The sequence below is a fragment of the Alexandromys fortis genome, unplaced genomic scaffold (genome assembly GCF_014885135.2).
Source record: "Alexandromys fortis isolate MF-2015 unplaced genomic scaffold, M_Fortis_MF-2015_v1.1 scaffold_71, whole genome shotgun sequence".
Lineage (NCBI taxonomy): Eukaryota > Metazoa > Chordata > Mammalia > Rodentia > Cricetidae > Alexandromys > Alexandromys fortis.
Window position 1 is genome coordinate 1,738,624 of NW_026067954.1, and position 26,191 is coordinate 1,764,814.

Here is a 26,191-nt window from a genome sequence, read left to right on the forward strand (position 1 = left end):
CTCCATCAGGATGTCTGGTTGGTTGCCTCAAGACCTATCAGAAGGCCAGGACCTAAATTTTGAAGAGTCCAGAAAACTATTGTGACTTATTTTCTCCATTAATTTGCTCAAGTTCATCACAGTCTGTATTGGTTGTAGATGGGGGAGGCATGAGTTTGATCACTCACGCAAGATCTAGTCAAGACTGTTTCTTTCTGGTGAGTGCAGTGTGTATCAGTGGAGAATTCTAAGCAGAGTAGCGACATGACCTGAACCATGTCTTTCAAGGACTCCATTCTCATCTATATGATGTAAAGCAACACTGTCCTGTTGAGATTCAAATGGCAATTGTGAATTTTCTTGTAGATACACTAGCGCCTAAAAAGCTGGGCATAGTACCCAATAATCCAAACACTTGGGAGGCCAAGGCACGATAATTGCAAGTTTAAGACAAGCCCGGCATCCATAGTGAGGCCCTGCCCCAAATACAGCAAAACTGTACAAACACAGGTGAACTCAATAGCGTGCGTGCTTGTGTGTGTGTGTGTGTGTGTGTGTGTTTGAATGTATGCATCCTGCACTCATGAGGAAGCCAGAGGAGGACATCAAGTGTCTTCCTCCTCTGTCACTTTACACCTTATTCCTTGAGGCAGTGTCACCATTCCCACTGGTCAGAGAGCTCCCAGGATCTACTTGTCTCTGCCCCCAGCAGACAGCCTGTCTTTTACACAGGTGCTGGAGGACAGCAAACATCCGTACCCACTGAACCATCTTCCTAAGCCCAAAGCCAGTATCAATACTATAACATAACCTAATATGGCTAAAATACCATTTTAACATATAGTCAATATAAAAATTGAATCATGTTACTTTCATAATGTCTTCGAAACCCAGTGAGTATTGTCTGCTCCCAGCATATCTTGGTATGGGCCAGCTGTAGCTCAGGCACTCCGTAGCCACATGTGGCTGGGGATTTCAACACCAACGGGAAGCAATGTGTCCTTCACCTACCTCCCGCAGCTGCGGGGTTGTTGGTGCTGTCTCCCCATACTCCAGGCAGCTGCGGGGTTGTTGGTGCTGTCTCCCCATACTCCAGGCAGCTGCGGGGTTGTAGGTGCTGTCTCCCCATACTCCAGGCAGCTGCGGGCTTGTAGGTGCTGTCTCCCCGTACTCCAGGGCGGGGGGAACTCTCCAAGGCAGCTTCCAGAACTCCCCGAGAATGACCGGATAATGCCCCAGGCTCCAAGGTGACAATGTTAGACCTGTGTGCAGCACTTCCTGTCCTAAGCACTTGCCTTTCAGTTGGCGTGACAACACACTCATTGGAACCCTGCTGCTGCCCCACACTGACAGCAGAGGAGCCGAGCCCCAGGAGAGATGAAGCAATTTCTCCACAGCCACACCCTTGTGTCAGAGCCTGTGATTTCATCTGCTAACCGGTGACTCTTCAGGTTTTTGTTCATATGCCCTCTGAAAGCTTTTGTAAATACAGGCATCACTTTCCACTCTAAGTCACGGCTGTCGCAAAGGGGCTTTCCCCTGTACGTTATAAATAAGCTTTATTTTCTACATGTTAACTATGTTCATCAACCTGGCTAAATTAATTTATTAATCCTTCCCGGTTATCTGTTTAATTCTTTTGGACTTCCTACCCATGTAATTACATCACCTGCTAACAAAGACCATTTTATCTCTCTTTAATTTTCACTTGTTTTTTTGTTTGTTTGTTTACATGTCTTGCTTTATTGTACTGCTATGACATTTAAGGAAACATATTATGGTGTGCACCCAGGACCACGCAGCCACCAAAAGAAGAAAGCTACCCCACTTAGAGATGTGAACCACGTGGGGCTCGTGAGAACTGTTTGTGCCCTGGTTTCTAGGGTTGTAGGCGGTACTGCGCATGTCTACAGGCCCCAGAGGCAGAGTGTGTGCCGTGGGGTTTTCTGGAGGCCCTGTCGCTGAGTCCTTTGTGCAACGTTTATACCAGTCTTTCCTCATCATTTGCGATGGACACTGAGCCTGCGGCACCCGCTGGACCATCTACCAGGCTCTCATCCCCACAGCCCTGGGCCGACTCCCATCAGGCCTTGCTATAGCTTCTGCTCCGGTTGGAAGAGGACCAGCAGGCTCCCCGGGGCTCTGTAGAGCTGCAACATGGCAGCCTCCATGTGCAAACGGAGGGAGTTGCATCCTCCTAGGCTACTGCTGCTGCCTTGTGTGATGGCAGGGAGACACTTGCCACACAGATGCGGATGAATGAGTATTGAAGAGGCCAGTTGTTCCCAGCGCTTTGTCAATACTGTGGGTAGCTACTGGTGCCAGTGTTGGGAGCGGCAAAGCCCATCTGCCAATGGGATGCTCTGTTTGCTCAAGGAGGGAGGACCTCGCTAGTGGCCCAAACCCCACAGCAGGAGCGGATAGGCTGTGAGGGAGCAGGTGCACAGGCTGCAGTCCCGGGTTGACGTGTTGGAGCATAAACTGCAGTTACTGCTGCTACCACTACACAGCCTGGCCTCTCGGGCCACAGAGCATGGACTGCGAGACCCTGGTGCACACCAAACAAAACCATCAACAAAAACATAGACCCAAACAATTCCTTTCAACGGCGGGTTCACGGAGTGAGCAGGGTCTCCTTGGAGTAGCAGCTGGGGGCCAATGCTTGCGGAAAAGATCTGTGAGAACATCTCTCATCCCTCAGGTCGGTCTAAGCTGTCGCCCCATACATTCCTTCAGCAAGAGTTCAGGTGCTCTCTGGTGGTGCCTGTGAGCAGAAGACCCTGCTTGTCTGTCCCTCTTTCTCAGAGGTTCCTAGGACTTGAGCATGGGGTTGTGTGTGACTCTCTAAATGGGGTTTTCATGGAAAGGTACAAGAGCTTCCTGTTCAGAGGTGAGGTGGGGATTGTCCCCATCTTTGTCATAATAAAGCTGGGCCAAAAAAAAAAAAAAAAAGAAAGAAACAACAAACAAAAAAAACCTATACTATTAATATGGTACTAAGTGGACATTCTTAAATGTTTCTTAGAGGCAAAACTTTTATTACAAAAATATTACTAGGTATAACATTTACTGTATTTTTTAGATATTACTTGTTAGAATAAAGGCATCCCCTTGTCTTAATATGATCAGAATTCTTACTATTATAAAAGAGTGTTAAGTTTTAGACAAAAATGTCTCTGTCTGGGAGATCATCTTGCCTCTCTTCTCCCATTTTTGTTGATGTGAATACCAATGCTTTTTCCAATGCTAACAAGCTTTGCATTCCTGGAATGAACTTCCCTCGTAAAGATGTCTTTTGTAATATATGTCACTGGATTCAATTAGCTAATTACTTTCTTCAGGGTTTTATGGGAGAGATTAGCATGTAACTGTCAGTTCTTTTTCTGTCCTTCCATTTCGACATCATCTAGATTATACTGGCCTCATAAAAGGCTGGGACAAATTCCCTTTTCTCAGCCTTCTAGAAGTGTCTGTGGAAGGAAGGTGTGTTTCTGTAGAATAATTCACTAATGGAAACAGGGGAAAAGTGCAAAATTTTTAGCCATAAATTAAACTTTTTAAAAATAATAGTCTTAAGAATGATCTGAAAAGTTCATACTGTGTATTTTCAAAAGTATTGTATAAGTTCTGCAAACTGTGTTTTAGGTTGTTCTCTCTCTCTTTCCTTTGTAATCTTTGAGACAGGATCTCACTATGTTGGCATAGGTAGCCTTAAACTCCCGGGTTTCAGACCTTCCCTAAGCACTGAGACTGTAGGCAAACAAAACTGTATCTGTCTAACGGTTGAGGAGGGGAGGAGTTTGTTTTGGTCCTTTTTGTTGATGGTTTGTTTGAGTTTTTTGTTTTGTTTTGTTTTTTGAGACTGGATTTGACTGTGCAGCCCAAGATGGTCTGCTTCTGCTTCTTAAATGCCAGGAGGGCAGAGATGCTCTACCATGCTCAGCTCCTAGGTTTTGCTTTCTTAAAAAGTTGCTTTAGTAGTTTGACCTAATATTAACACTATTTATGACAATATTTTTATCATATTAATGCTGATATCATGTATACCAATATCTCCTTTCATATTCCTAATATAGGTATTTTATAGAAAATATTTTAAAATAATCCATCCAATCTACTGAAGAATGGATAAATAAAATGAAGTATATCCATATAGTACTTAGCCATAAAAGGCCAATTACTGATGGGACATATATTGAAAACATGCTGAGTGGAAGAAGTCATTTACGAAGAAACTCATGCTGTACAATCTTATTCAGACACAATGCTCAGAACTGAAAAATTGATAGAGCCAGAAAACAGATTCCAGGCTCCCCAGGGTAGGGGGCTTGGAAAGAGTGGAAAGGAGTGGACTGGGAATGACTAGCTGCCGGCAGTGTGGGGTTTCTCTGGGAGATAACAAAAACACTAAAACCGGTAGTAGTGATAGTTGCACACTGAATTGTAAACTATGTGAATTCGAGCTCAATAAAGTTGTTTATCTTTAAAATGTCACGAGTTTAATACCCAGCAAAAGCAAAACCAACTAACCAACCAAAAAGAAAAAACAAAACAAAACAAAAAAAACCCCCACACCTTATACTGTTGATAAATTACATCCTCCCTCAGTTTTTTCTAAACAACAAATTGGGAACTAGACCTGTGAAAGAATGTGTTAGCCAATCATTTAGCATTTGAGGCTTATCTTCCTTGTCTTCGGTAACTTGGAGGGTCTTCATGCTGACGTCACCCTGGAGCACTAGCGTGACACTGGCTCTCCTAGGTTTCAGGAATGCTAGAAGTGTTTCATAAAAAAGAAGCCCATACATCTCAGGAAAGTCAGCTAGTTCCAAGACTGTTGTCCTAGGTGACGCTGCCTCACAGGCTAGGCAGGAGAAAGGGACTGTGCTCTAGTCCTGCTAGCTGTGTAGCGAAGTCCTGAGGTGGCGAGGGTTAGCCGTTGGGTTGCTGGCCCAGACCTGGACATTGGGAAGGTCAGTTCCAGTCCAGACGTGGGAAAGAGAGAGAATCAGACTAACTCATCATCTCTGGAAGTCACAACAATGTAGGAAACCTGGACACGATGACCTTGTTTCCCTGGGTGACACAGAACTAAATGCTGCTTAGTTCTGCTTGTGCTGTCTGAACAGCCCTGGCAGCTACGGAGATTTATACTGCTGAAAAACCTGATCCCTCGCTTTTCCCTTACACTTTTTTTTTTTTTTTGTGGGTGAATTTAATCTTTGTACCTGCCATGTCTGCTGAGTATATAATTAGCAGGCTGACATCTGAGCAGGGCTTCTCAGCTAGCTTTATTTAGGGGAATTTTTTTTTTTTGCTTTGGGTAAACTTAGGCACCCCAACTTCCTTATTAATCAGGATAATAAGGACAGTCTTATCCAACCCTCAGAATGCATCAAGAACACAGAACTGAGTCTAGGTGTCAATTAGAGTCACCTTGCCCTTTAAATGTGACTGAAAATGGCTCTGTAACAGTCTGTTCCTCCTAGGCTTCTGGTCATTTCTTGGAGGCAGTTCTGTGGTCACCTCTGACTACAGCGTCTGGAACCGTTCCCCATGAGGGATTGTCCGCTGTCTGCCTGTTGCTGTCCCCCTTCCCCACAGGAGACTGTCATAGGATTCAGGCCTTGTTCTCCATTAGTGTTGTGTAGCACACAACACAGAAAGACTCCTCTAAGCATGGACCTCACCGACCTCCTTGTTTAGGACTAAGCAGTGACTCACTTCCGGGCCACAAGGCCAGTAATAAAACACATCATTCAAGGTAACCTGTATCAGCATCAGGTCACAGCTTCTCTTAATTGGCTCAGAATAAACTATTTTCTTATTTCCTTTAGAAAAAAAAAGTTGAATAAAGAGGGGCAAGGGTGGTGCACACCTTTAATCTCAGCACTTGGGAGGCAGAGGCTGGCGATCTCTGTGAGTTCAAGGTCAGCCTGGTCTACAAAGCAAGTTCTTGGAGAGCTAGAGAAACCTTGTCTTGAAAAAACATAAAAAAAAAAGTTGAAGAAGGTTCCCATGCCATTTTCTACATGTGTAAATCTGCAGACTACTGCCTAAGGCTCAGCCTCCTGCTCCTTTCTCGCTTTGCTCCAACATCCTTACACAGCCAAAGCTGGTACCCAACTTAAGTAGATAAAATCTTTCTCTAAACTCTTCCCCCTGACTCTAGAGTTTTGCCTGCATATTTTAAAACACCAAACTAGAGTTTCAGAATATTATTTGTAAGGATTTGCCCACTAACACCAAGCAAGAGTTCTGTTCCTCCTCCTCCGTGTCAGAGACTTGGTCTGTGCATTGTGTGTGTTTAACACGAATCAGGGGGGGAAATCCATTGGATAACACAGTACTAAACACTAACAAAATAACAGGACAAGAACATTTGATCCAGTCAACACTATTTATTGAGTGCCTTTGATGTTCTCGGCACTGAGTTAGTCAGTCATAAAGGGGAACAGAAGCAGAGCTCTGCCCTTGTGTGGCTTACAGAGCTGGTGTGAGAAACATCACATACAGAGGTGAAGCGAAGCTGTGACAAGTGCGGGAAGATGGGGTAGGCGCTGGGAAAAACACACACACCACCTCACGGGAGCTGGGCAGGCCAAGTCCATGAGGCTGCAGAGCTGTGGCCTGCAGGTTCTCTAGGTTGATTTGGGGTCAGTCAGCAACGACATTTCAGGTGAAGGAAGCACGCCACAGGAAGGCTCTGGAACACCAGAAGCCTTGGTGGAGGACGGAGAGGAGGCCCACATGGCTGGGGCTGCAAACTTGAGTAGCACTGAGAAGTGAGATTAAGTTAGAGAGAAATGAGTGAACCAGACCACTACGAAGTTTTACGTTAGGGAGAGATGGCAAAACTTTACATTTTGGGGGAAAAACCACTCCTCTAGCTACAGTACAGATGACAAACAGGAACATTACAAGGACTGGAGCTGAACTGTCAGCTCTGGAGTGCCCGTGTGGGGACGGCTAATAATTCAGAGAAGTGGTTTATCTCTATGGGTGCTGTGATTCAATGCTATACTAAATGGATATATACATACAAACAGCCATAACATCCTTCGTACTGGTGACTCAAAAGTCAACAACAAAAGTGGTCTTTGCTCCCCAGACTTCCTGCCCCTCTGCCACGGCAGCTTTCTCCACTTAGAAAGTTATTAGCACATACTAATTATACAAAACAGTGTATTTATCACATTTTCATAATTCTTATACTTTTAACCATTTATATTCCCTCCCCTTGTTTTTCTTCAGGGAGGTGGACAAGTGGGGGCACTAGGAATCAAACCCAATACCTTATTCAGGCTAACCACTTTCTACCCAAGCTGTATTTGCAGACACTTCTCTTGCTTTTTAAAACATGATATCCTTAAATAGTTGTTTTTCATTTTTGCACACTGAAGGAAGAGAAGAAAAATCACACACTATAAACCCATAGCACTTCCTTAAACTTAGCTCTTCTCTGTCAAGAGAGAATAAAGTCACAACCAGTGTTTCCTTTTAATATTCCCCTAAAAAAACCAAAATAAATAAAAACTCCATGTATTTGGGCTTTAGGATGTAGCTCAGTTGGTAGGGTATTTACTTTGCAGACACAAAGTCCTGGGTTTGATCCCCAGTACCACACAAGCCTGGTATGATGGCATCTGACTGTTACCCCTGCATTCTGGAAGGTGGAAGCAGAAACATCAGAAGCTCGAGGTCATCCTTGGCTACATAGCAAGTTCAAGGTTAGCCTGGGCTACATAAGGCCCCATCTCAAAGGAAAAAAAAAAGGAGAAAGATGGGGTGGCAATGCTCCCACTGATTACTTCCTTAGTCCATCAGCCCTCAAATCTGCCAGTGACAGATCTAGTACACTTCACTATGAACATACACCTCTGTCTATCTGTGACAAACACACTGAAGAAGGATTTATATTTCATTAATAAAGGGAAAAGTAGCAAAATTTCAAGCTGGCATCAGAATATGCATAGAAATAAGAGTTGAATTATATGTATTAACTTAAAGGCATAATAACGGTATTTGCACTGGGAGGCAAAAATCTTCTTTCCTTTTCATACTACAGAATCAAACCCAGTGCCTCAGACATTCTATGCAAGTATTCTAACCATCAAGCTACACTCGCAGCCTAAAAATTACAAACCTTAGTAAAGAAATATTCAAAACATTATGGTCAGATTACAAATGCATACTTAATAACGCCAGCTCTCAAGCAGGAGGACACAGTGAGACTCATTAAAAAAGGAGAGAGAAGACAGGAAGAGGGTGGGACTTGAGAGAGGGTTTTTAAATTGATGAAGTTGTATTTTCAATAGACTAATAAAACAGGCCATTCCTGTGTGGGCTTAGGAACATGAATGAATATTAAAATATATGTTATAAGTCAGATGTATTTCTGTCCCTTTTCTTTCTTTCTTTTTTAATTTTTTTTAGATTAAAGTCTTACTATGTAAGCCAGGCTCTCCTGGATTTTGAATTCTCCTGCCTTACCCTCACAAATGCAAATGAAACAGGCTTGTGCCACCATACCCAACAGAGAGATCAACTAGAAAGAAGGAATGACTTGGAGATACATAAAGACCCCGTGTCAGCTTTATTTCTACTAACAGAAAACAATCTCAGTGCTCCAAGACACAACTCTAAAATGAAATAAAATCACTAAGCTCATACTTTCAGAGACCACTTGATGCTACAGGAAATGCTCATGAGAAGAGTAGTTAAAGACTTGTCGTTAGCCAGCGCTTTATTTTGAAGTCCTACAGTCAGTGTTTCTCTACATCACTCAGCTACTTGCCCCTTTATGGCTTTCATTATTTTTATTCTGCCAAAAATAATGCCTCAGAGTTTCTTACAGAGGATTTTTTGATAATAAACTCCTAGTTTTTGTTTGTCCAATAAAATATCTTTATTTAAGAAAATAGTGGAGGAAGACCAGCCTTCACGTAAAAATATGCATGAATAAACTATGCACATACGCAAACATATGTATAAGAATCTATAAAATATCTCTCTATATATATACCCTCAATTTAAGCACTTAGAAAAAAGCAGCCTTTTTCTCCGAGGCTAGTCCAGCACTCGTGTCTTCCAGAGTCACCTAGGCAGCTCAGTGATGCAGCAGAGGGTCCACTCTGACTCCTGACTTCGTCCATGGATCCACCTGCACATTCAGCTCACAGCCCAGCTCCAGGGCCGCTGGCCCGGAAGGAGATCCTCTCCTCAGGTGGGGGATTTGTGGATACTTCTCCCCACAGTTACAAGCTTCACTCGATGACTCATTTTTTCCAAATAATACTTGATGTGGCATTTTCATTCAACATACTCATCCTTTACCATCTATTGGAAGATCCAGCCTGTCTATTAAATCAATCCATTACATCACCAATTTTGGCAAAGTGTATTCACATTGGGAGTAAAGTTTCGTGTCTCCAAACAGACCTAGAATATCAAGGCAATTGCTATGCAGAACTGTGAATAACACACGGCATTCCTGACCCCCACTGACTGAACTGCTGTGGAGCCACCATCTTCCTCAGTCACTGCGACAACCCAGGACCATGTGCTGAAAGAAACCGGGATGTTGAATAAAATGTTAAGCTAAACGCTAGTCCCAGCTGCACTGACTGTTCCAGTGAACTCCCACGTTACCATCAAGATGGCCTCTACATTTATTTCCATCTTAGGACAAGTTCTATACAAACTGACAAAATATCATTTTGTAAACAAGAGGGCCCAGTCCTAGACACTGCCAATAACGGCAGTTAAACTGGGCAGAGCTAACTCCAACACTGTGTGGAGAACTGGCTTCTATCTGTGGCGAGAGACACAAGAGCAATACCCCTGAAAAATCGATGATTTTATCCCATCTGCACTTTAAGAAGGATGCTGGGTATTTTTATCATTTAAAAAATGATTTATTGTTCCCTCTCACTACTGAGTCAGCTCAGCAACCCAGCTCCATCTTAAGGATTACTAGGGACAAAATAATTTTAAGGAAAAAAATCCAAAACATAAAGAAAAGAAAATCACTCACGACCAACAATAAAAGCCTGCAGTGCAGGTCTGGGAACCAGCCACAGCACGTCCATGTCTGCCTTCTGGAGCACCGCTCTCATTTCTTGATGGGAATGCCAATCACCATAAAGTCTTCCGCCAGCGTCACTTCTTGGAGATCTAACACTGACTCAGCTTGCCTTTTCAGCTCTGCAATGCCATCTGTCTCTCCTTCTCTAGCCAAAGCAATCGGTTTGTACCGCTGGCTGAAGTGAGTCAGGACCAGTCTCTTCGCACGGCACAGCTTCGCGAATGTCGCTGCCATCTGGGGTGTGCTGTGGCCGTGCTCTTTTGCTTTGTCCATCTGAGAATCATCCAGAGTTGCCTCGTGGATCAACAGGTCTGCTTCAAAGCACAGCTTCACGCCTCCATCACCCACAACTCCGCAACAGTCACCCAATATGCAGACTTTTCTTCCAACCATAGGCTTTTTTAAGACATCTTGGGGAGAAATTGTAACTCCATTATCCAAAACTACTGAAATTCCATTTTTTAGCTTCCCATAGGCAGGACCTGGGGGCACACCTGATGATGCAGAAACAGATAACCTTACATCAGGGACATGGAATGAGGATTTGTAAAGAAACAGCTTTAACAGCACAGCAAACAGCAAAGGCACCGAGGGGTCTGGATGCAGTTAAGAGCATTTGTTGCCCTTCCAAAGGACCTGAAGTCAATTCCTAGCACCCACTTGACAGTTCACATATGTCTGTACCTCCAGTACCAGGGCCTCTGAGGATGGCAGACAGGTATATGGTACATACATAATACACACAAAACATCCATACACATAAAATTTAAAAGTTAAAGACATCTGATCATTTCCAAAACTGCAAGAGATGCTCTCCTACTAGTAGACAACTGGGACGTTTAAACATTTTAAAAGTTCAGTGTTGCTATTAACAATGGCTTTACGCTTTTCCTAGCACATGTGTGAGTTGACTTTTAAGCTCTGAAGTATCACTTAGGCCTTACTATACTCGCGATACCAGCTCTGATTTTCTGCTTTGCATGAGAATAACAGTTTGGGGATCCTTTATTTACTACAACATCAAAGAGTGCATCTAAATAATCATATAATCAATATCTCCAGTCAGAATAAGTATCTGCAAACAACAGACTAACTGAATAAGAAACTTGGTAGAGAGGACTACTGGGATCCTAAGTGTGAGCCAGGGACCTTTCCAGCCAAGCCTAATGACCTCAGTTTGTTTCCTGAGACCCACACGGTGGAAGGAGAGAATCGACTCCCAAAAGTTATCCTCTGAGCCCTGCCTGCACACCACGGCAAACACACATGCACACACACACACCAAGCAAAACCACCAAAAATAAGGTCATGGGGTATTTCAGGCAATTATATATGATTAATCTTCTTGGTAGATGGTAGTAGTTCCAGATTTCAAGCTTCAGTGTTATTTAATACAGACTAACACAGAGGTTAACACTTACAAACAAATATACGGTCAATATTTCCAACAGTGATCATGTTTAAAGTTTCCAAATATAACTATTTACACAGAATTTACATGACAAGAATACCTTTGACCTACATCACTTTCCTCATTATCTAGTATATTATTTCAGTTGGGGAAGGTAACTAAAATTTAGATGACTCACTATCGTTCTTTCAACAGGTGTGATACCAGGTGTAGTGGTAAGGCTGGGCACAGGATGGGCCTGATCTCCATTTCTTAGGGTCTCCTCACTTGTGCATCATGGCCTCACAAGGAGAAAAGACAACTTCTTCATCTTTGTGTGTTTCCTTCCCACGATGGTGACTATGGGATATGTAGGACTAGTTAAGGTGCAAGGCCCTGAACGTCAAATTAATTCAGTCAGTAGGCAAGGTAGACAGAAAGGAAGTCCTTGCACTAAAGACGGCACTGAAGGGCCACGGAGATGCCTCAGTGGGTAAAGTGCGCGGAGGACGTGAGCTCAGATCCCAGCACCCATGTAAAAGCCAGGTGCAACCTTAGCACCAAGGTCTCGCTGGGTAGCCAATCTAGCCAAAATAATGAGCTCTAGGTGCAGTGAGAGAGCCTGCATCAAAAAGGTGGGCAGTAATTGAGGACTCTTCATGTTGACCTCTGACCTCTGCATGCACATGCATGGATGAGAGTACACACACACACACACAGCTCACACACCTCACACAAAGACGTCATCAAAAACATACCTGAGGACTGTGCACACTTCCAATTCCAAACAATCTTGAGGCAGAGGCTGGAGGATCATGAGTTTGAATTTGAGCTACATAGTGAGTTGTAGGCCAGGCTGGGCTACAGAGTGAAAATCCTGTATCAAACAAGAATAAAAATAGAAACAGATTTAAAAAATGAAAATACAACTTCAAAAATAAAACATAAAGATTACAAGTATAGGTTAGTGGCAGAGCACATGGGCTTGAACCCTAGTATGACCAAAATAAAACAAAAAGGAAAGCACAAGGAAATAAAAATAAATCATGGACTTACCAACCCAATTCAAACCACCTTGCCAACCAAGTCAGAGCTGGGCCTGGTCATACAGGCTGTATCCCAGCTTCTCAGAATGATCTCACATTCAAAGCCACCATGAGCAACTTAGTGAAACCCTGGCTCAGGTCAAAAATAATAAACAAGTTGGAGATAGAGCTCAGTGCTTGTTTAGCTTGTGTCCTAGATTCAATCACCAGTGCAGCCAAAAAGGAAGAGAAAAGAATGTGAATCCAGGAAACTAACGAGAAAAGATTCATACATATTAAATATTCTAGTTCTGTTCTGAATAGTATCTTTAGACACCAAAGATTTTCCTTAATAAGCAAATTTTGGGCAAAGGAAGTGAGTGCTTACTCTGACCACACAGGAAACAGGCTACCCTGGCACTCCCAGTGGCTTCCGGTAAGACAGCTCAGATAAAGAGGGAAAGGCAAACTTACCGAGGTCTTTCAGCTTCTGTGCATTGAGTTTACCTGCACGTTTCTTTTCCACAACTGAAAAGCCAAAGGATGGAATTCTGTGAAAGAGGCGAAATGCTTTTACAACAAACTGCTCATCATCAACCAGACAGTAGGAGTTTTCTTCTGTGTTTAACAAGATAGTTCGTCCCTGTCCTTTGGGAGGGCCGTCTGCTTCGTTCACATGTGAAAATCCTTTTAGTTCCTCCACAGGACACTGGTCAGCTGTAGGCACTATCTCATGGACCACATAAGGAAAAACCAGCTCTGTGTGGGAGAGCTCCATGGTTCTCCAGATGAAGTCCCGAAGCCCTACAGGGCCGTAGATCTCAATAGGCTGCCGTGTGACCACAGAGCCGCTCTGCAGGCTGATCGTGCAGAGGAGGCCCGGGAGGCCGAAGAAGTGGTCCCCATGAAGATGTGTGATGAAGATCTTGGTAATTCTCCCTTTTGATTGAGACAGAGAAAAGTATTAGGATAATTTTCAGAAATAAAAAAACAAAACAAAACTATTTGACTCAACATCCCCAGCCTTCAGCGTGAAGCTGGATGTTTGCCTTGTGCACACAGAGCAGTTGCTCTGCCACTGCGCTGCCACTAAGGAACACCCTCAGTTCCACAGACAAAGCAGTTTAAAACAAGCCTAAGAACTTACGTAAAAAGCAGTAGGCTGAAATTGGACGTTCTGTATGTTACCATCCACTTACTCATTCCTTTCATCTTGCTGCGTGACTCCAGAAAAAGAGAGATAGGTTTTATGATGCTCTATGGTCTTGTTGGTTGGTTGGTTTTCTGTATGTTTTCTGTATGTTTGTGGGTGTGCATGTGGTGTTGTGTGTAGTCTGTGCACATGAATATGTAGCTATACATGCATGTAGAGACCAGAGGAGGTTTTTGGGTGACTTCTTCTACTGCTCCCTACTTTCATCTTAAGACAGGCTCTCAGCCGGGCGGTGGTGGCGCACGCCTTTAATCCCAGCACTCGGGAGGCAGAGGCAGGCGGATCTCTGTGAGTTCGAGACCAGCCTGGTCTACAAGAGCTAGTTCCAGGACAGGCTCCAAAATCACAGAGAAACCCTGTCTCGAAAAACAAACAAACAAAAAAAGACAGGCTCTCTTACAAACCAGAAGCTCACCATTTTGACCAGGCTGGATGATCAGTGAGTTCCCAGGCTCTGCTTCCCTGACTACCCACTAATGCTGGGGTTAAAGGCACCAGACATGCCCAGCTCTTTACACAGATGTGGGGACCTCGAGCTGGACAGCAAGCACTCTTACCCTTGAGACATCTACCCAGCACTACTTGGTTGATTTCTGAGACAAGATCTCACTCTGTAGCCAATGCTAACATGGAACTCACCACGTAATCCAGGCAGCCTTGAACTTGTGGCAATTCTCCTGCCTTAGCCTCCCAAGTGATAGGATCATAGGTCTAAACTACCAGGCCCAGTTCCACCAGATGGTTTAAACAGGATATTATTTTTTCTATGAAAATATTCAAATTACAATGCTTTACAGCTTTCCAAGTGTTTTTCTACATATCCTTATTTTCCAAAGTGAAATATAAAAGTTCATCAAGAGGTCTGGAGAGATGTCTCAGAGGTAAGGAGCACTGACTGCCCTTTCAGAGGTTCTGAGTTCAATTCTCAGTAACCACATTGTGGCTCACAACCATCTATAATGAGATCTGGTGCCCTCTTCTGGTGTGCAAACATACATGGAGGCAGAATGTTGTATATGTAATAAATAAATAAATCTCAAAAACAAAACACTTGTAGGTCAACTGTTCACTTTAGAAAAAAAAGTTCATCAAGATAACTAACTAGGCCTCAAGTGTCAAAGTATCTTTCAGCTACACCGTCCGCTGTCAGTCCTCTGAGACATACCAACAGCAAAGTGGAATGTTCTATGGTTCTAACTGACTGCATCAATCCTAACCCCAAAACTGCCTTTTAAGGTCTCCTCCCTGGATAGGGTCACCAATGAAGACTGAACTATGTGTCCCAGTGAGGATGTGGAGGAAGGACAAAGAGGACAAGGACTGAGGAAGAAAGAAGAAGGAGGAAGAGTAAGCTAACTAGAAGAGGAACAGGTGAGAGAAGAGGTGGGTCATGAACCCCAGATGCCAGGCTGCAGACTGAAGGCAGATCCCTGATCATACTACATGAGGGCACATGGGACCAGCTCCTGTTTCCAGTCTGCACCTACACAACAGCTTTGTCAGTGCACACTGGCTTAGTCATAACTTGATTTAGCTAATGGTAAACTGAATTTACTGCTGGTAAATGGCAGGATGCCACATCAGCATTTTCTGAGATGTACCATGGGCATTTTGAAAGTAACAATCACAAACAGCATATTTCCAGGAGAACAGGCTCAAGGGCCACCTATCTGAGGTATATGATGCCATAAAAGTACAGGAGCAGTTTATTGATACCATAAAAGAGCAGGAACAGTTTATCACACTGGGATTGGTTCTGACAGCAAATGCTCTCAAAGCAAGACTTCCCAGAAGGACTACGCCTAGGCTGCCTAGGCTGCAGTGGCCTAGAACAATAGCTGGCTCAGAGCTATTTTGTATGGTACTGGGGCTTGAGTCTAGGGTGCCACACACATACTTGGCAAGTGCTCACTGAGCTATACTCCTGGGCCTCTTTTAGCCTTCAGATTTTACTGCTTTTTCTTTTTTAAAAAAAACTTCAAATGAAAGGATAGTCCTTAATTTTCCTATTTTCCCTTTCCAGGCTGTCTCTTAATATGACCCAAGGACTCTAGGAACAAAAGAACTACAGTAGTTACTGAATCCAGATCCCATGTTGGCCTCAAAAGTGCCAACATCAGGCCTTCTAGGTCTTCTCACTATCTATTGCAAAACAAAGCCAATGCTGAACACAAAACAGCCTGGGAACCCAGAACAAGCGTGGCAAACAAAGTAAGAGAAAAACTGCTTCCCACAGTTATCAGTTTCAAGAAGGCCAGGCATTTCATTTTTGGGAAATGTGATTTCTGAGAGACAAGGAATGGCAACCACAGTTATGAAAGGCATGAGGAAGCCGACAGATGAAGAGAGAAGATCACACCCGATTCCCTTCCCCTAAGCAGAAGGAAGGTGGGGAAACACTGCCCACAGAGAGGCAGAACACTGCGCATCCTTAGGTGGACATGCGGTGCAATTAGATCTGCTGTTCTACAGTATTGATAAATACACTGCTCAGCTGAAAACATCGAACGTAGTCAGTGTCGAGTAAAGTGTGGCTCCATTAGGCAAATTACATGCACTTCTGTACACATTCACACCATCACCACATCTGTAGTTATAGAATGTTCCTGTGGGAGCTAGGAACGTAGGTGCTGTGGGAGAGTGTTTGTCTATCATTCATGAAGTCCTGAGTTCAAGCCCCAGTACCACAGGGGAAAAAAGGCAGGAGGGTTGATAATCAAAGTCATGGGCTACATAACAAGCTCAAAGCCTCATGATTACATGAAACCCTGCCTCCAAGAAAAGAGAGGTTTTGTGGGGTGTCTATGTGAGGAAGACTTGGGCTTTTCTTATTTACATACACCTTTTAGTTTTGTTTTATTTGAACTTCTTCAATAAAAATATGTATTCAAAAATGTTATAATTAAGAAGTTTTGTTCCTTTGAAACAAGGTCTCATGTAGCTCAGGCTTTACAAAAACAGAGGATAACCATGAACTCCTAATCCTCCCGCTTCTACCACCTAAGTACCGGGTTAACAGGAATATACTACTAGAGCAGCCTCAGCAACATGGTTTTCTTCCTTCCTTTCCTCCCTTCAGCTCCAGCTCACACACACACACACACACACACACACACACACACGCCAGACCTGGTACCACAAGCCTACTGTTCCAACTACTGGGAAAGTTGAATCAGGAAGAGCACAAATTCAAGGCCTTCCTGACTACTCAGTGAATTCAAGGACAGTCAATGGGTAACAGCAAATTCTTACCTCAAAATAAAAAGTACTAGGATATGGCTCAGTGGTAGAGCACTCAATTGCCAGTTCTCTCTCTCTCTCTCTCTCTCTCTCTCTCTCTCTCTCTCTCTCCCTCTCCCTCCACCCCCTCCCTCCCTCCCTCTCTCTCTCTCTCTCTCTCTCTCTCTCTCTCTCTCTCTCTCTCTCTCTCTCACACACACACACACACACACACACACATGCATATAAATATATAATTAATTTTTTTAGTTTGGGCTGAATCCGGGCCTTGCAAATGGACCCACGTACAATGTTATCATTTGTGTTGTCGCTGTGCTGTTGTAATGCTTTTAGGAATCACCTAATGCTCATTTCTTCTGCTTTGTTGGTTTTGGTTTCAATAATGGGGACTGGAACACGGTGGTACATATACTAAGCATACATTCTACCATAATTAGTGTTCCCTCTTTCATGCTGCAAGTATTTAAAAACACCTCCCTTTTTTTCCTGTATCTACATGATTGATGGCTGCTGGTCCCTGGACACTAGAAGTACATTTCTTTAAAGACCAAGTGCACACCCTCTGATGATCTGTGACAACTATGATTTATCAAGACCTCAAGAGTGGGACCCTAAATGTCCACCTGTTCACCATGAACAGGAGCCTATTAGGCATTTACCAAGCGCACAAGTGTCAATAAACCTACCTACCTCCACATCAATGTGCAAGCACAAAAACAACTTAAATAGCATAGTTCCAGACACTAATGATGCTAAGAAGTTAATAAAGTCTATAAAATAAAGGAATGACTGGAGTAGGGGGAAGGTACTTAACCCAGGAGGTTCAGGAAACCCTGAGGAAATAGCCTTTGAGAAGAGATTTAAATGATGAAAACCTGATAATTGATGAGTTATTAGAATTATTTTTAAAGATTTAAATGGTGAGATAGAAGCAGCCACGGAAGATATGAATTATTTAATATATATAATTCCTTTAATTTTTTTCTGAGACAAGGGCTCACTGTGTAGCTCAGGCTATCCTCCTGAGTTCTAGGATTCCAAGCAAGTGCCACACACCCGGTTTATAGCATTTCTTTCAGGCAGTTCGTATCCCTGTTCTGATTAAGCCCTCTGCTCTGCTAAGGTCAAACCAGAAATACAACTGGGCCTAACACCCAGGTCTGCTGTTTCCAGGCTGAGAGCTTTCACCACTGGGATACTCTGCTCCAGGTGCTGGTCTGGGCTTACTATTCCATTCCCTCAAGCTGGACTTCCATTCTCCCCAGGCCAGGGAGTTTTCCTCTCTCAGCAATTCATAGATAAACTTGTCTGAGATGGCTACCATGATAGTAAGGGAGCATCCTCCGTCTGTCCATTGACTGCCTGCCCTTTGCATTCTCCCATAATGCTGTCTCCTGCAGGAGGCCAGTTTGGTTACCAGCCCTCTGTTAGGGCAGGGTTCATCTGCTACACCTCTTGTGTCTCTCACTATCCTGCATGCTCAGGCCTTCATTAACCCTTCTCTCAACACTTGCAGGATGAGTGAGAAGCAAGTAAAGGCATATATGACATTCAGCAGGCATTGCTGGATGCCGGATGCTCTTCCAAGTCTTGCCAGACAGAGCCCTAGCTCTGAAGTGGATGCTACTTCAGGGCTGTTACACAACAAGAGGTTCCCTGAGAGCCAAGACATGAAACACAACCAAAGACAATCCAAGAAAGCTGGGTGCACACTAACCTGCTTTAAGTTGGCTTTTCATAAGCTGAGTCTGTGTTCCCTCCCCACAGTCAAAGAGCCAGCACTCGCCCTCACACCGAAGAACCACAGCGGAGGCACCCCGGGTTGGGGATGGGTATGCTGCTCCTGTCCCAAGAAAGGTCACATCCATAGACATCTTTCAACCTGCAACAGAAATATTACCTGGGGGTTATTTTTAAAAAATTACTGCACCAAGACACATTCCTTTGAGCTTTACTGACTGACTGACTGATTAGTAGATTTTGGTGTGGGAACTGGACCTAGATCTCCACACTGGCTGAACATGAGTTCTCCGTGGAGCTATCCCTTCGACCCCTATTCATTCTCTGGCTAAAATGATTTGTTTGGTGGTTTAAGATGGTGCTGGTACTCTAACACTGAGCTATACCCCCAGTTCTAATTATATCTTAACTGGCTGAAACTACAAGCCATCAAACCTAATACAACTGCAGACACACGTGCACATGCATGTGTGCGCACACACACAAAGCACTAAAGTTAAGCCACTTGCCACTACATCTGACAAACTGAGTATGACCCCTGGAATCCACATGGTGGAGGGAACCTGTTCCTAGTTGTCCTCTTACCTCCACACTCCCTCCATACACAAATAAATCAATAAATATATATTTTTTAAAAACCTATAGTTGAAGAGTTCAATGGTAGAGTTCTTGCCTGGCATGTACTAGGCTCTGGGCTTGGTACTTGGTACTCTTAGTAAAACACTGTAGTTGAATTCCAACCCTATGATAATTTCAAAAAGACAAACTACAGAGACAGTAAAATAATGGGGGTTTGCTGGTGATACCAGTGAAAGGATTAATAGGGGACACGCATTTCTAAGGAAACAAAACCATTCTATATGATGCAATCAAGTCAGCAATGTCGTTATATTGGAAATAGGGATGTAACTGGAGTAGAGTATGTATAAAGCTCTGAATTTGACCCCAGTACCACATATACAGACAAAGAAATGTTGTTATGTATCAGTGCACACACTGCACAACACAAAAATTCAAATAACATTTGTTAATAATTGACTATACTGGCTCATGAACTTACCAGACTCATGTTAGTAGAGAAGTGTGGAGTAGAGGGTGAGAAGGCCTATGAGAAGGCGCCATACTTGTACTAGTTCATGTTTTTTAAGTCCTAATAAAACTTGGATCTGGCTAAGGTTCTGAACAAGGGATAGTATTTGACCCTGCTCACCGAGTGGCGGCCGTGGAGACCAGCCCTTTCCCGGGAAGATGGGGGACACCTGCAGATTTTTCGCAGCAGTGCGGATGGTGTCCTTCCCTCAAGGACAGAGTTCATGGTCGGTTTAGAGCACACCTTTGCCTTCTACCCCAAGTCCTGAGGCTCAAGCACAGGGCTTGGTGCACAGAGGAGCTGCCGCAAGTGTGCCTCTAGCCGGGACTCTAGCTACTCTTCTCGGTGATCTGCGACCCAGTGGATGTAGATTTCTGCCTGCTCCTGGCACTGTTCTCACTAGATCTAGGCACCGTGCCACCTTTCATCTCTGACTGTGATGGGATGTGTCACACACAATATATGAGGGCCAACTGAAACTTATGAATGACCAGTTCCACATGAGTTGGATATGCTTTAAAATTAGGAGGGTGCTGGGGATATAGTTCAATAGGTGAGCCTTTGCCTCATGTGGAAGAAGCTCTGGTTCCAGCCCCAGCACTGGGGTGGGGGTGAGGGAGCAGAAGAATACTTAACTTGGGAAGTAGAAAAGTCTTTCCTGCACAGGCAAGAAGCTCTGAAATTTAAAAACAATGTTACAGCATTTTGTAACATCTGTGTATCAAAAACTCGGTCAAATGACAGGAAAAAAAGGTAAACATCCACAAAATCTCAGGCTAAGGCAAATCTAAGAAGCAGCAGAAAGATTTGTAAGGGCCAGATGATCAGGATTCCTGCTGCTAGACAGTGCCTTCTAAATATGACCGGGAAGCAACACACGTCAAGTCTCAACAGCATGGCTGCCTAGGCATGGGCTGCAAATGATAATACCAGTCCATGTGACCACCTGGAGAGTGGAAATTTCAAAAGGTGCCACCCCTACAGGAAGAGCTACAATCAAAGGGTGCTTAGGGAGGGAGAATCAGTTTTTTTTCCAGAGACCAGTCAGTCACATGTCAGGTTATCTGCTGTGTCCACCCAGCCAGTCACATGACAGGTTATGTGCTGTGTCCACCCAGCTAGTCACATGACAGGTTGTCTGCTGTGTCCTGCACGGATCCAGGGACAGACGTGACTGTGGTGGCAAGAGAAGGAAGAAAACACAGACATACACAGACAGCTGGAGTTGGATGGGCTGGGCTATCTGATGGACCAACCCAACATCCCAGAAGCTCAGCACTTTTATTCTAGAGAGTTGAACAGAGAGGACTACTGCACATAGCTGAATAAGGAGGCAGGGCTACTATTAAACAGGAAGGCAGGGCTAGCTAACGTCAGCAGAAGCAGTCTCTGTAGAGGAGCAGGTGCTAAGGTGGACATCTTCTGCACACATTGTCAACACTCCCCAGGCAGGCTTTGCCACCCCTCTGAGTGGGACCCTGGGTGAGAAGGCATAGGCTTTGCCTTTTTCCCATGGGTCTGAGGCTGGGGTCCATGACATGGCTGTGTCCATGTCAACAGCACACATTCACTCAGGGCTTCCTCCACTCCCTAGTTATCCAATCCCAGCTGGTCAGCCCTAAACATATGCACACATGAGCAACACTAAATGGATTCAGTAGAATATCTGTGTGGAACAGTAGAAACTAAGGAAGAGGTCATGAATTTGAAAGTGGTTATCTACACCCAAGCATTAAGGTTACTGTTAGCATCCCTTCCATGAGTTACTCTGCATTTTTACCTCTAAGACCAAGCTCACCTTTTGACAACTAAGTAATTTAGTGTCTGCAGGCTTACTGCATCCCTTCCTTGTTGCACCGCACTTTTCAGGAAGTGGAGGGATAACGGAGAAAGCTAAGTTAAACGCAGAAGGAAGAACAGGGTGCTGTTGCTGGCGTTCATGTTGTTTGCCACTGAGAAACTGGGGGACAGAACTGATGGAAGGAAGAGTTTCTTTAGTTCTGGCCAGAACTGTGCAAAGAGAAGTTCCAGTGTGTCTCCTCCTTACCAAGAGCAGTGTTAGAGTTTATAGAAAAAGATGAATCAAAAGCCAGATGATATGTACATGTGAATTTAGCTGAATCCAAATATCAAAACTAAGAAGAGTCTCCATTCAGGGCTCTCGGGGATGGGCATTTTCATGCCCAAGCAGTGTTTCCTAATCTCCTATCTGCGGCTCCTATCCCTACTTTACATAATCGGTTTGCAATCCCTAACAAAGAATAGATCTAGACAAGGGGTTGGAAAACTAAAAGCACATCATAATTACTCAGGGAGCTGTTAAACACCCATGTTTGGGCCCATCCCAGAACAATTAACCAGGAAATTCTCTAAGGCACTTGATTAGCACTGTTTTTAAGAGGGTAGAAGGGCTGTTCCCCAGAATTCTAATACCAAATCACGCTTAGAAGTATTTAGTGAAGCAGGCTAGGTGGTGCACACCTGTGATCCAAGCACTCAGACGGTGGAGCTAAGAGGATCTGGGAGACCAAAATCCCCAGCTTCAGCTACATAGCAACTTTAAGGTCAGACTGAGCTACAAGAGATACAGAGTAGCCCAGGAAACAAACAAACAAGAACGCCTTGGTAGAAAACTGTAGCTCAAGGATCACAGCCTGAAATCATCAGTCAACATTAAAATGTGGTTTATTAAAAAAATATTCAGGTGGGGCATGGTGGCACATGCCTTTAATACCAGTTCTCAGAAGAGAGGCAGGCAGCTCTCTCTCTAAATGGTCTACATAGCAAGCTCTAGGCCACCTAAGGCTACACAGTAAGGACTTATCTCAAAAGAACATGAACAAACCCAAGTTGAAACTTTTCAGAGGCTAGAGAAATATCTCAGCCAAGTACAGTGCCAGACACACAGCATGAGGTCTGCGTACAGATCCCCAGCACCCACATAAAAACCCTTGGTCTGGCAGGAGTGTCTGTAACCGCAGGGCTGGGGACGCAGACAAGCATATCCCTGGAACTCACTGGCCAGCCAGTCTAGACGACCTGTGAGGGAAAGACCTTAGTCTACCTCAAAAAAACTAAGGTAGAGAGTGATCTAGAAGACATGCAACATTGACTTCTGGCCTCCACATGCACTGGCACACACGTGTGTAAACGTGTGCCTACACATCAACACAAATTCCAACTGGGTGTGTTGGTGAACACCTTGGACCCTAGCAGGACGAGAGGCTTAAGTAGAGAGATTTAGAGTTCGAGGTCAACCTGGCCTAGAGAAACCCTATCTTGAGACAAAAAGAAAAGGAGAGATCTGAAACACACACAGAATTAGACATGTCAGTTCAATACATTGCCACAGAGTATTCATGGAGCTTCAAATTCTCCTGGGCAGCCTGGATTCCTCTCCAACCCAGCTGGGTAGGAGGGGCTCCCAACAGGACTGACACATGTTAGAAATGCCTCCTTTTCTGCTGTTAACGTCTACAGATGGTCACTGGCAAGATCCATTACGTCATTAGGGGTTGCCTCAAGGTGAGTAGCCCTTAGTTGTTCCTTACTCAATTATCTGCTTACCCTGAGGTGCGCTTTACAAATTAAAGATCCTTGAAGAGAGGCCAGATCTTATCTAAGTCTCAATGAACGGTAGGCCTCCAGGAGGTTTTCTTGCCGAAAATAGAACCAGAACCAGAATAGGCTAAATACCACTTTACTAAGGAATTCCATGGATATATATATACACACACACATATATATGACAATATTATATATATGACAATATGCAGGTGGTAGGAAAATACACATAGGACACGTGGCTTTTTTTTCCAGCTAGTACAATACAGGGGAAAAAAGAGAGGGGATTAGGAGAGCGAAAGAGATGGAAGAAATCTCTGTAATAATATGCAGCTTGTTTGGCTCCTGATTTGGACAAACTGGCAAGGGAAGAGACAAGAGGGAGAATGTAAACACTAATTGGATAATAGATGATGGTATGAAATGCTCACTAGATGGATGATGGCTTTATGTTACAGAAACATAAATGCTTATCGACAAGCATTTAGCAGATGGAATGGGTACATTTCAGAATGGCGTTAAAACAACTGTGGGAAAGAGGGTGAAACAAGCTTGATCATGAATTGGGATTTTTTTTTCCCCCATGTATGCTTGAGAATTTCTCCAGTACCAAGTTTAAAATTAGACTCAATAATCCAAACCCTCCCGGCAGGTCAGGTGGGCAAACAGCAATTATTTAAGCAATGGTGGTTTGGTGACATGCATCTTTCTAGGTATTAGGAATTAAATGCTAGCAAACCACATTTGGTCCCTGTCTTCTTGGACAAAAAGCAGCTGCTGGCTTTCCCAAGACTGTCATCCACGTTCGAGAGCGTGCGTAGTAATTTCAGCCTTGACAAAGCTGTCACTTGTCAGAGCGGGCCTGGCTGCAGATCACAATCTCTGCTCCCCGTGGGGCCTCCCACAGCCCCTGGGTTCCTAGTGGAGCCCAGCCGTTCCTCAGTTTCCAGGAAGGCAGTGTCAAGGCCTGGGGTGCAGGAGGGTTGATGACGCCGCCCATCATTCTGGAGACGAAGGAGCTGTGTGGGCCTGAGAGTGAGTGGCCAGGCCTGTGGCCAGCTCCGGGCACCACTCGGCGCGTCCTCGCCTCTGGCGCTCCCGGGACCTCTGCGCCCGCCCCCCTCGGGCGTCCTGCCCCACTCACCCTCTCTCCGAGGCCCGCCGGAGGCGAGGGAGGCACAGGCCGGCTCCGAGGCCCAGCGGTGCACGAGCAGAGACGCGAGGCCGGAAATGCGCCGCCCCGCGGTCCGCCGCTGCCGCTCTAGGCGCGTGGGAGGTGCGCGGGAGGTCCGCGCTCGGTGGCCCCCGCCCGCTCGCCCGCTCGCTCGGCCCGGCTGCGGAGCCTGCGGAGGGTCGCGGGTCCCCACCTTCCAAGTCTCTAATGCAATGCGGTGGATGGGACTGCGACGCGTGCCGGCTGGAGCTGCTGACCCCGAAGGGAAAACGTTTACTCTTCCGCGTTTGGTTTGATTTTCATGCCCTGTTTTCGCAGACAACAATGTTTCTCCTGATTTTTTTTTTTTTTTTTTTTTTTTTGGTGGTGGGGTATGTTTCCATGGAACAAATTGGCTTATAAATTATTTTTTTTCATGTAAAGTAAAATGGTTAAATTAAAGTTGACAGATACCTTTTACTGGATCAAACAAAATAGAAAATCTTTAGCAGACTTGTACACGCCACAATACTATATTTGTGTTATTGCAGATATGTAGGTTGCCTTTAACGCACATACCATATTTGTGTTAATGCAGATATATCTGCATTAACATATATAACATATATGACATATATAACATATATAACACACATATATATTACCTTTAAAAGTTTGTGTTTTCAGAACAAAAGGACCAGACACCAATGAAGACATGTGGCCCAGGTGACCCAGCCTCTCAGGATGCCTCTCTTGCAGTTTCCTCAAAATTCTGGATCCGTAACAACTTCCAAGTGGCGAGCTGAGATGGTCCAGCCTTATGTACGACTCCACCCAAGACTCCAGATAGGCACTGCACTTACACAGAGAACGGACAACAAAAGATACAGCTAGCTCTCCCAGGATTTGGCCATTATCACAGTTTTCTCAGGGTCCCCTGAAGATGCTGTCACCCCCAGACAACAGGAAGCGATCTACAGAACATGATGTCCACATTCCCAACAGGTGGGGTAGGTGATTTTTGGTCATTCAGTGCATTGTGGATGCTTATCATTGTTTCTGGGGGCGGATTGTTGGTGTGGCCAGGAAAAAAGCTGAACAAAGGAGATAAGAGTCAGGGATTTCTTTCTGAAGGGCAAAGGGGGAGGGATATAGTGCAGAAATGATGCGATAAAAGGGTTGGTTACTTTTGAACAACCACTCGACTCAAATATTTTGCATTGGTATGGATTTCAGTATGTTGGTATAAATTTAAGGTTATTTTTGTTAATACACACACACACATATGTGTGTGTTTAAGGTATGGTCCCTATGCAGCTCATTTTAAAATGTAATGTAGATTTCTAGTTCTTGAAAGCTATTTAGGATAATAAAGACAGGTTAGTAGTTAGTCATCCTAACAGTCTAATTTAGGTGTCTTTTCAAGATCAGACAGATATATTTTAACTAGATAGGTGGCCTTTAAACACTTCGGAGACCTACAGAATATGATATTTAAAACAGAAGAGGAGTGAATTGAGAGGGTTGAGTCGGATTTTTCCTTGGGCTGCCAACTCACAAGTACTGACACAGAGACTTAATTATGAAAGCTCAGTCTTAGCCTTGATTTATAACTCTTATAACTTAACCTGTTTTTATTAATCTACATTTACCATTTGGTTTTTTTACCTTTCTTTCATTTTGTATGTCTAACTCCCTCCTCTTCTGTTT

The 26,191-nt window shown here is 44.2% G+C and overlaps 1 protein-coding gene and 1 pseudogene across 5 annotated transcripts; one reads left to right on the forward strand and one right to left on the reverse strand.

Annotated features, from left to right (window-relative positions):
• Positions 1-466: 466 nt before the first annotated feature.
• Positions 467-4,468, forward strand: LOC126507374 (epidermal growth factor-like protein 7; annotated as a pseudogene).
• A 1,898-nt stretch (positions 4,469-6,366) lies between these two features.
• On the reverse strand, positions 6,367-25,343 carry Elac1 (elaC ribonuclease Z 1). Of its 5 annotated transcripts, none has more exons than XR_007593502.1 (5): positions 24,473-24,703; positions 18,652-18,816; positions 12,956-13,420; positions 10,016-10,560; positions 6,367-9,544 (listed from the first exon to the last, which is right to left on the reverse strand). XR_007593502.1 is itself a non-coding variant. In XM_050151722.1 (4 exons), the coding sequence occupies exons 2-4, from the start codon at positions 18,806-18,808 to the stop codon at positions 10,094-10,096; spliced, it is 1,089 nt and encodes a 362-aa protein (XP_050007679.1). In that variant the 5' UTR covers positions 18,809-18,816; positions 25,147-25,343; the 3' UTR covers positions 9,865-10,093. The 5 variants fall into 5 exon arrangements, 2 of the variants coding, with proteins under 2 accessions (XP_050007679.1, XP_050007678.1); XR_007593504.1 differs by having other exon boundaries at positions 6,367-6,757; positions 24,473-24,702; XR_007593503.1 differs by having other exon boundaries at positions 6,367-9,420; positions 24,473-24,702.
• Between the last annotated feature and the right edge of the window lie 848 nt (positions 25,344-26,191).